This window comes from Carassius auratus, chromosome 7 (genome assembly GCF_003368295.1).
Source record: "Carassius auratus strain Wakin chromosome 7, ASM336829v1, whole genome shotgun sequence".
Lineage (NCBI taxonomy): Eukaryota > Metazoa > Chordata > Actinopteri > Cypriniformes > Cyprinidae > Carassius > Carassius auratus.
This window is the reverse complement of record NC_039249.1, coordinates 10,264,164-10,275,342: the sequence shown is the minus strand read 5'-3', so window position 1 is coordinate 10,275,342 and position 11,179 is coordinate 10,264,164. Positions and strand designations below refer to the sequence as shown.

Here is an 11,179-nt window from a genome sequence, read left to right as displayed (position 1 = left end):
CTATTATATCTAGTATAATTCTTACAATACTTATTCATGTACACAATATATTCAGGTTTAAAACAACTTAAGCATGCTCGTATATAAACATGTAAACTGCCATTCAAAATGATGCTGAAAATTCAGGTTGGCATCACAGGAGTATATTCCATTTTAAAATAGAAAACAGTTATTTTAAATTGTAATTATACAATTAACTATTTACAGCAATTCATGAATACATTTCTAATAAATTTAATAGCATGACAAGCATTTTGTATGTGTCCTTTCTTTAATGTTGTCCTTGCATAGTCTCCACCGTGGTTTACTGTGCTGCATGGGGATGCTCCACTCAGTCAGAGAAAGGTGTGCGAATGTATGGCTTCCCCGCTGACATAGAGAGGAGAAAATAATGGTTGGCTCAAGTCAGCAGGAGCAATCTAAATACAAATAAAAATTACAACAACAAAAAATTGTTAGGTAATTATACTTACATTTATTTGCACTTTTTTACATTGACAATGTTTTACTAGAAATAAGGAACAAGCAAAGCCTTGCAAAACCCAGGGAGCTGAGACTCATGGTGAGACATTGCAGGGAGTCATCAGTGTTACCTATAACTGTGCATTTAACCACCATGTGATATGTACTGTAAGTGGGTAGACAAAAAAAAGGTGTGTGTGGAAACTAAACTGAAGTCAGTATGCAGACAAATTGCGGCAATGCAATTTGTCATGACCAAAAAATTCAAGAGTAGGCTGAGCCCAGATGCTATTCCCACAATCTTTGTACACCGTCCTGTGGTCAAAAAGAGGAGGGCCCTGCTCCACGATGCACCCCTAGACCTGTGAACATACAAGAAATGGCTGCTGATTACAGCTATGTTATTTCAGGTGATTCATATACAGTATTGTTCAAAATAATAGCAGTACAATGTGACTAACCAGAATAATCAAGGTTTTTAGTATATTTTTTATTGCTACGTGGCAAACAAGTTACCAGTAGGTTCAGTAGATTCTCAGAAAACAAATGAGACCCAGCATTCATGATATGCACGCTCTTAAGGCTGTGCAATTGGGCAATTAGTTGAAAGGGGTGTGTTCAAAAAAATAGCAGTGTCTACCTTTGACTGTACAAACTCAAAACTATTTTGTACAAACATTTTTTTTCTTCTGGGATTTAGCAATCCTGTGAATCACTAAACTAATATTTAGTTGTATGACCACAGTTTTTTAAAACTGCTTGACATCTGTGTGGCATGGAGTCAACCAACTTGTGGCACCTCTCAGCTGTTATTCCACTCCATGATTCTTTAACAACATTCCACAATTCATTCACATTTCTTGGTTTTGCTTCAGAAACAGCATTTTTGATATCACCCCACAAGTTCTCAATTGGATTAAGGTCTGGAGATTGGGCTGGCCACTCCATAACATTAATTTTGTTGGTTTGGAACCAAGACTTTGCCCGTTTACTAGTGTGTTTTGGGTCATTGTCTTGTTGAAACAACCATTTCAAGGGCATGTCCTCTTCAGCATAGGGCAACATGACCTCTTCAAGTATTTTAACATATGCAAACTGATCCATGATCCCTGGTATGCGATAAATAGGCCCAACACCATAGTAGGAGAAACATGCCCATATCATGATGCTTGCACCTCCATGCTTCACTGTCTTCACTGTGTACTGTGGCTTGAATTCAGAGTTTGGGGGTCGTCTCACAAACTGCCTGTGGCCCTTGGACCCAAAAAGAACAATTTTACTCTCATCAGTCCACAAAATGTTCCTCCATTTCTCTTTAGGCCAGTTGATGTGTTCTTTGGCAAATTGTAACCTCTTCTGCATATGCCTTTTTTTTAACAGAGGGACTTTGCGGGGGATTCTTGAAAATAGATTAGCTTCACACAGACGTCTTCTAACTGTCACAGTACTTACAGGTAACTCCAGACTGTCTTTGATCATCCTGGAGGTGATCATTGGCTGAGCCTTTGCCATTCTGGTTATTCTTCTATCCATTTTGATGGTTGTCTTCCATTTTCTTCCACGTCTCTCTGGTTTTGCTCTCCATTTTAAGGCATTGGAGATCATTTTAGCTGAACAGCCTATCATTTTTTGCACCTCTTTATAGGTTTTCCCCTCTCTAATCAACTTTTTAATCTTCTGAACAATGTCTTGAACGACCCATTTTCCTCAGCTTTCAAATGCATGTTCAACAAGTGTTGGCTTCATCCTTAAATAGGGGCCACCTGATTCACACCTGTTTCTTCACAAAATTGATGACCTCAGTGATTGAATGCCACACTGCTATTTTTTTGAACACACCCCTTTCAACTAATTCAACTAATTGCCCAATTGCACAGCCTTAAGAGCGTGCATATCATGAATGCTGGGTCTCATTTGTTTTCTGAGAATCTACTGAACCTACTGGTAACTTGTTTGCCACGTAGCAATAAAAAAATATACGAAAAACCTTGATTATTCTGGTTAGTCACATTGTACTGCTATTATTTTGAACAATACTGTATAATAAGTACAAACTCGTACTAGTTGGAGTAAAGTGATGTGATATTTTCAATATTTAAAATTAGCAAAACCATGTATTCTACCTCTATCAGTTTCAAAGGTTGAGGAAAAAAGAACGAGGACACTCAGAGAAAGGAAAGTGAGAGTGAAGAAAAAGGACATGGCTAGAGAGGAGAGACAGGGACAGGTGACACTGCCCAGTCAACCAGCAGCAAGTCAGTCAGCAGCCAGTCAGCATTCCAGTGAACCATCAGCCAGTTACCTGGGTCTATTAAAAAAATTTAAGAGACAAAAAAAAAAATCAAACAATGCAAAGGCAGCACTAAGAAAAATAATGAAAATTCAGCTATCAAAAAAAAAAGGTCCCCTCAGCTCTCCTGACCTGCATCCTCACTGATGCTCCATCCCAGAACAGTGCAGTGGCACCACTAATCCTCCACCCACCAGAACCCACAGAATGTTACAGTATGTTACTTTTATACACTAACAAGTCTAAATATATAATACAGTATTATTATATAATATAGACAGGTAATAGTAAATGAATCACAATGACTAAAAACACTCCACCCATGTTTTTGCAAACTCAATTCACTCTAAATGTATATCAATAGGGTGCATTTTATTATTAAGTAATTTAATACGTGTAATAAGGAACAAACTTTATAACCTCATTTTTACCACTTCCACTCACCGCTGTGACACGTTATATTGAACTAACGTAATAGGCTATGTAACGTTAGCTAACTTTCCCCACCCTGCAAAAAAATATGTTTATACTCCTTTTTTTCTAATTGCAAACACGATGGATGAAACTGAATTATGAGAACAGATTTTACAATTATTAGGGTGTTCGTTACTAACTTTATGCAGCTCCAATCCTAGCCTAATCTGTTAGTTATCTGATAACAAACCTTAAATCTACTCATTTAATGAGTGATTATCTACTAGAAGGTTTTAATTTGCAATTTATTGTTATTAAGATGTACTGATAATATTCAATCTTATTATTTAAACGTCTTACCTGTTAAAAGTGCGTCGCAAACGGTTTGTTCTGCTGCATCTTCTACGGCGTGGCATCGGTTTGCCGCTACTTCCGGGAACTATTGAGAGGCTCCACGAGCCGCCATTGCTGTAAAAAAAGCGTTCCATTGGAGTCAATGGAGTTGTCGCAACTCTCACTCTATATGGCTCTGGGGGCTGCCATCTTTTAGCAGAACTTCACTTGCGTTAGCATTCCCATTGACTCCCATTCATTTTGGCGTCACTTTGACAGCGAATAACTTTACATCTGAGGCGTTTAAAGACTCCGTTTGTCCATTATTTATTTCTCAAGATACACGACAATGTATAAAGTGCTCCATTACCTTCTATGTTACATTATGGCCCCGTATAAACTGTTTTTGTAAAAAATAGGCTAACGATTGCGTCATAACCACTCGGCTCTCTGTCGCATTACCGTACAGACAGGAGGAGAAGCTCGCAGGCAATTAACTTAATATGGCGTACTGGCGTTACATTTTAAAATACTATACAAAATAATTAATCAGAATACTTACTCCTGCTCACTCACGACAAAGAACTCCCCGCTTAAGCTCGACGTCTCTGCAAGATTAACGATGGCAGTTTGCACGCACAGCCACTTAGAAGATTTACATCTGTCAGACAGGTTGCTGACGTCGTCAAGCTTCGTTTGAGTCTGCGCGTCAGAAACGGAAGTGCTAAAAATAGCTAAAACTGGGCTTCATTTATCTCAATTGAGTTCCAATGGGGTCGCTGTGTCCATTTCTTTTACGGTCTATGGTAATCACGGCTAAGTGCTGGCTAATGCATGAAGAGGGGCTTTTATTTTGTAATTAAGTGGTGCCCCAATCTTAAGGTTCCGTGCTCTGTATGTACAGTCGCTATCTTTAGTTCCGCTGCTTTATCAGCAGGGATCTGAGATGAGTTCTGTGTCGCAGGAGATCCGGGGCTTCTCCGCGGCTCGTCTGAGGAAGCAGAGCACCAGAGTGACGACTGTGACGGGCGAGAGACTCGTGGAGACGCGCCGTGGAGATCGGTACCACGTGGAGCGCGAGGGGCACGCGGCGTGCGGGTTTGTGCAGGACTCGAGCCTCGACCTGCACGTGGGCGTCATCAGACCCTTCCTCCTGCTCTGTGCGTTATGTGTTTGATGTGTATTTGCAATATTCATCGGGAAAACCTGGTGCACTGCTGGAAATATCAATATTCCATGCTGATTACTGTATTTGTGCACAGATATCAACAGTGACTAAATAAAGGGACACTGCCTGGTACTTTATGTGTAACGATGCATATTAAAGATGAAAAAAAAAAAAAAAGAGTTTACCATGATAACTATTAATAACAACAACAACACTACTGCTACTAATATAATAGATAGATAGATTCAGAATTCTGTATTCCAGTCAAAACTAAGTGTCCAGATTGTTTGTTTGTTGGTTTATTAAGACTAATTCCAAAATAATGAATATGATTATCATTATATTAAAAAAGGATTAATTGATTATGACGAATTCTGTCATTTCTAGCTATTGTTAACACAGTAAAATCATAATACATTTCAATTTTAAGATTTTTTAAAATATATACTTTAAGACAAAATTATTTATTTATGGCTATTCCAAATAAACACATATATAATAATAATGAATATTATATTTAAAAAAAATGGATTGAAGATATACAATGACACATTGAGTATTAACCCTACTTGTTATATTTAACTAATAATGTGATTTTTAGCATCACAGGATGCTGCCCATGATATAGACACACTGAAGAAATTAAAGGTAATATACATATTTTTTTTACTTATACACTACTTTTTGTATTTATTATTTAACAGTACTTATCTGACTTTCTTATAAACATTTATAAAAATAAGCAGGCTGCTTTATCCAGTGATGGAGTACTCGAGTCCTGGACTCGGACTCGAGTCCGACTCGAGTCACTATTCTTTGGACTCGAGTCCGACTCGAGACTCCATTCTCTGGACTCGTGACTCGACTTGGACTCGTGGACTGATGACTCGTACTTGGACTCGGACTCGGATTTGAGCATTCATCACGTTGTTTTTGACAAAAAATATTATAAAAAATGTTTCGTGCCCAAGACCAGCCGGGATCAGACACTGCTACCGCTCGCTCTCTTTGCTTGACAACACACTCACTGACGTCACTCACTCTACTTTTTTTCTTAAGCGCTCGGGCACTTGCGGGAAAGGATGAAGCTGATTGGTTAGTTCTTGTCACATGACCCGCGGTGCGCTTGTGGCATTCTCAAAAGTTGAGATGTTTTTAACTCGTTGTGCGTTGCGGACGCGCCTGGATGCTTCCATTATGAGCGCGCATACGCTTCCATTATGAGCGAGCGTGCATACCGCGCGCCTACATTGGAAATAACGAACATGACCGTTACACACACACACACACATTCACTTGAACACATACAAACGCACTCACGCTAAATCACTCATCGATGAGCGTGAGAGAGCGTTTGGGTGTGAGTGATCACTCACACACAAACGCGCTCTCTCTTTCTCTCTCACTCACACACACACACACACACACACACACAAACACACAAACAATCATTGTAATATGCACGTTTCTTTTTTTCGCCGAATGTATTTCTGTAATACAGTGTTAGAGGATTAGTTCACACAAAAAATGAAAATTTCCTAATCATTTACTCCTCCCAATGCCATCCAGTATATCTATGGCGTTTTTTCTTAAATTAAGTTTAAGGAAAACATTTAATGATGTTTTCTTCATATAATGGACTTCAACGCCTACCAACTCAGTTGGTTGCTATTGTTTTCTCAACAAACTAAAGAAAAAAAAAATCCAATAAGGGACTCGAGACTCGACTCGGACTCGAACTCTGGTAATGGTGACTCGACTTGGACTCGACTCGGACTCTTCTTTGGTGACTCGGACTTGGACTCGGACTCGAACACTGAGACTCGAGACTCGACTTGGACTCGACAGTTGGTGACTCGACTACAACACTGGCTTTATCTAATATTAAAATGATAATAACCTGTGTTTTAGGTGACTCATGTGCTGAATGTGGCGTATGGAGTTGAGAATGTGTTTCCTGATCTCTTCACGTATAAGACTGTCACCGTGTTGGATCTTCCAGAGACAGACATCACTTCATACTTCCCTGAGTGTTTCCAGTTCATACATGAAGCCAGTCAGCAGGTGTGTATCCAGAGATAGTGTGTGTGTGTGTGTGTGTTTGACCTGTTGACTGTGTGCTCCTCAGGCTGGAGTGGTGCTGGTCCACTGTAACACCGGTGTTTCTCGCTCTGCTTCTGTTGTCATCGGGTTCCTCATGTCCCAGGAGAACATGTCCTTTGATGAAGCCTACAGCGCTGTGAAAACCGCCAGGCCTTGCATTCAGCCAAACCCAGGCTTTATGAGTCAGCTGAAGAAATATAAACCATGATTCCACACAAAGACTGATTTTTGTAAACCGAAATGTCCTGTTCTTGGCCTTTCAGACGTGTTTGATGACTGCATACATCAGATTTCACACAGCCCGTGACGAGTTAATGAGCTGATGAGAGGAAGCATGTGTGTTTAGATTTGTTTAGACATTAGAAATGTGAAGTTTGGGGACTGGAATGGTGTAAGTGCCAACGTCCTTTATTTCATATTGAAATATATTTTTATGAATATTTATGTTTATACTTGTTGCAAAAATTAAAATTTTAAATCCTCTCTGCAGATTCATTGACCGGCTTTTAATTTCCGTGAGATTTTTAGTGGGTGACTTTTATTTTGAAATCCATTATGACGAGAAACTGTTCAGAGTCCACTCGCACAGCAACTGAAGAGACTTTGACAAAACAAATACATCGGTCATATATTCACCTGTTTTGTGATTTTTACAGGTGTGTATAGAATCATGTCGTGTGAAGCATCGGTCCAGAAACAAGTGCTCTTAATAATGGACAGTTTAGTCACATCTATAGTGGCAGAAATTTGTCAACTCGATATTTTTCAGTCAGAGCGTCGAAATGGAAATCCAGAAACTGATATTAAAATGGTAAGTTCGTTCAAATGTATAATGAACACATGTGTAAATATGTTAACCATTTTACTTTCACTAAAAATGACCGCAGTGTTCATAGTTACTGTCAAAGTATACAGTAGTTGATGACTATTTTACTACTGTAAAATAATAATACGCCAATATGGGATCTCCTTTGATGTAGATATTTTATTTTATGTGTTATTTTATAATTATAAGCCCTTTTTTCGACGATAGCTGGTTGATATCAAACTACCTCAGTTAATATTAGAACTTTCAGAAATAAAGTGCACCTTTAAAAATGAAAACATGCATAAATAAATACAAAAAAATATGGATTTTCAAACCTTTTCATTTTCTTAATAATCGTGGGAGCGTCGATCCTCAACATTACATGTGCTGAAACTTAATAAAGCAAACCTGTTGTATGCAACAGTTGGGTAAGTAAAACTTTTAACAGTTAAATGGATTATTTTTTGTTTGATTCACAAGAATCTGACGGATGCTATAAGGAAAATAACAAACTCAACAGCTGAACACATCTGTAGAATCCTTCATAAAGCATCAAGTGGATCAAGAAAAGATCTGACACAACCAGATCAAATCAACCACATGGTAGAGCAGCAATTTGCTGGCAGTGGAAGACCACTTAACACTCATATCAAAGATGAGGAACACGTCAAAGGTGGGTCTTCTCAAAACTAAATCCTATATTACTGTTATTTTAATAGATTAAATAATAAAAATGCACTGTTGTAGGAGGAGATCAGCAAGGCTTCACTTCAGATGTGTCGGGAATCCAGGAAAGATTGAGTTGCACCCCATCTGGTGGACATCTACTTCAGACTGTTGAAGTAATCCACATCCAGCTGTAATTGTTGTGTTTTTGAATATACAAAGGCTTTTTTGTTGTACATCAAACTAACATAACCCTGTATTCATCTAGGAAGACCTGGAGTTTAGATTTGAAGAAGTATTTGTCCATGAAGAGGAACAAGTAGAGTGTCAAACTGTTGCTGTAGATGGTACAGACTCAATGACACTAATGCATTTGGATTAAAATGGTAGAATATGTTAATATAAGGCCTAAATATGCAATATCATATCTATTAACATTCCTTGTTCATGTTACAGATATAATGGAGCACAATGCAGATGAATCTGAATCTGTAGAGCATCAAAAAGAAGAGCAGTGGAGCACTGAACCAAACTCTGTGGATGAATTAAATGACATTTCAGTACAATTAAACACACTAGATCCACCCGACATAATAGAGACAGGATTGGACGTCCCAATAGACGCCACTGAAAATGCTGCTGTAGATGGTACAGACTCACTGATGTTAATGGAATTGGATTAACATGGTAGAATATGTTAATATAAGGCCTAAATATACAATATTATATCTATAAACATGCCTTGTTTATGTTACAGATATAATGGAGCCCAGTGCAAATGAATCTGAATCTCATCAAAGAGAAGAGCAGTGGAGCACTGAACCAAACTCTGAGGATGAATCAAATGACATTTCAGTACAATTAAACACACTAGATCCACCCGACATAATAGAGATAGGATTGGACGTCCCTAAAGACGCCACTGAAGAAGAGCAACCCAATACAAGCGATGAGCAGAACACATGCAAAATCTGCAGAAAGACCTTCACCCACCTCAACAACCTGAGAAGACACGAGCAGAAGTTCCACAGCGGAGAAACACCTCACGCTTGCCAAGAGTGCGGAGAGCGCTTCGGCTCCAGACGCCTCCTCCAAATCCACCGCAGAGACCACAAGGTGGAAAAACCTCACAAATGCACGCTCTGCGACAAGGTGTTTCGCTTGCCCAACCACTTGAGGAATCACATGACGAGTCACGGTGACCAGAGACCGTTCTCCTGCACCACATGTGGAAAGAGCTTCGCCTTGATAAGCGTCCTCAGATCTCACGAGCGAACGCATGATGGCGAGAAGACCTTTGTTTGCTTGCAATGCGGCTCCAAGTTTCTCACCAAGTCTTACTTGGACTACCACCAGCGAGTTCACACTGGAGAAAAGCCATACCTGTGCAAACACTGTGGGAAGAGCTTTGCCCAAAAGGGCAACCTCAAGGCACACGAAAGGGTTCACACGGGCGAACAGCCCTTCAGATGCGAGGACTGTGGAAAAACCTTCGTACACGCCAACACCTTCAAATCCCACAAGCAGCTCCACACGGGAGTCAAAGCTTTCTGCTGTGAGCTTTGTGGGAAGGGTTTTCGGAGAGGAACGCATCTCAAGACTCATCTATTGACGCATTCTGGAGACAAACCGTTTAGTTGCGATGTATGCGGGAAGACTTTTGCCCTCAAAGGATCTCTGAAGACGCACCAGCTCACTCATACGGGGCAGAAGAGTTACACTTGTAACGTCTGCAGTAAGCAGTTTACTCAAGCCAGCTCGCTAGCGAAACACAAACGGGTTCATACGGGAGAGAAACCGCACCGCTGCGCAAACTGTGACAAGTGTTTCTCTCAAAGCAGTCATCTTAACTATCACTTGAAGGTTTGCCCATCTGGGCCAAAAAGTTCTGCAAGCTCTAATGTGGAAGAGAACTGACTGAGAACTAATCCCATTTGTGCCTTTCTTGAAAATACCTGTGACCAAATAATTGAGACTTTTCTTAGAAGATCTGCAAGATGTTTCATGCGTAATTATTGGATCTAATTAGGGTGAATCTCACGATGAAACTCCTGTGTCAAATTTTACAGTGAAATAAAGCAATTATATTTTGCGTAAGGATAACTAAATATATGAGACTATTTGAAAAGTTAATTTGCAAAAACAGATAACTTATAGTTATGTTTTTTAATTGTGCATTCCAATAAATCTCAAGCTGTTATTATGATTACGTAAAAATAACTATTAAATACAGCGAACACAAAAACCTGATATAAAATAAATGATTTTTGAAAAAAATTACTTTTTTTTTTTTTAAATAATTAATTTGCAGATTTGTATATTAATACTCAAATAAAATGTCTCAAAACCAGCTGATGTAGAAATGCAATTTAATTTATGTTTGAAATATACAGAACCCACAAATGGACAAAAATATTTGAAAGGAGGGAAAAACAAAACATTTCAATGCTTTGCTTTGTCTCAATTGCATTCTCCTGGGAAACTTTGCATTATTATTTTGCATCCATTATTTTTCCTCCTAAGCAATATTATTTCAATCACAGGTTTTGGGAACGAGTTTGTAAAAACAAATAACTCTGTTTTTGACAATTTTCAACTTTTCATTTTCAGATTTGTACATTAATACTCAAATAAAATGTCTCAAAACCAAACTGAAATAAAAGGAATAGAAATGAAATTTAAAATACATAATTGCCATGGAACTAATGTCATGTAAAAAAAAAAGGAAAAAAAAGAAAGGAAGTGGACAACGCAATGGAGAAAAATATTTGATGGGAGAATAAAAAAAAAAAAATCCTGTTTCAATGCTGTGCATTCACTCACAAATATATTGCATTCCCCTGAGAACTTTGACTAAAAAAAAAGAAAAAAGCATTGGAATTCTTTTTGTCCGCCCAAGTGATTATTTCCATCATAGGTTTTGGGAACTAGAAAA

General features: G+C 38.6%; 2 protein-coding genes and 1 long non-coding RNA gene across 4 annotated transcripts; 2 read left to right on the top strand and 1 right to left on the bottom strand.

Moving 5' to 3' along the window:
• Positions 1–523: 523 nt before the first annotated feature.
• Positions 524–4,121, bottom strand: LOC113105908 (uncharacterized). 2 transcript variants are annotated; one of them, XR_003292415.1, is made up of 4 exons: positions 4,062–4,121; positions 3,527–3,634; positions 2,765–2,770; positions 524–824 (listed from the first exon to the last, which is right to left on the bottom strand). It is a non-coding gene; the product is annotated as an uncharacterized LOC113105908 (long non-coding RNA). The 2 variants fall into 2 exon arrangements; XR_003292414.1 differs by lacking the exon at positions 524–824 and having other exon boundaries at positions 2,712–2,770.
• A 286-nt stretch (positions 4,122–4,407) lies between these two features.
• Positions 4,408–7,212, top strand: LOC113105891 (dual specificity protein phosphatase 19-like). Its single transcript, XM_026267262.1, has 4 exons — positions 4,408–4,659; positions 5,269–5,315; positions 6,579–6,731; positions 6,796–7,212. The coding sequence occupies exons 1-4, from the start codon at positions 4,446–4,448 to the stop codon at positions 6,976–6,978; spliced, it is 597 nt and encodes a 198-aa protein (XP_026123047.1). The 5' UTR covers positions 4,408–4,445; the 3' UTR covers positions 6,979–7,212.
• A 101-nt stretch (positions 7,213–7,313) lies between these two features.
• LOC113105865 (zinc finger protein 883-like) lies at positions 7,314–11,108 on the top strand. The gene is made up of 6 exons (XM_026267222.1): positions 7,314–7,581; positions 8,059–8,251; positions 8,326–8,420; positions 8,513–8,591; positions 8,701–8,892; positions 9,002–11,108. Exons 1-6 carry the CDS (start codon positions 7,441–7,443, stop codon positions 10,159–10,161), a joined length of 1,860 nt encoding a protein of 619 aa, XP_026123007.1. The 5' UTR covers positions 7,314–7,440; the 3' UTR covers positions 10,162–11,108.
• Positions 11,109–11,179: the final 71 nt, after the last annotated feature.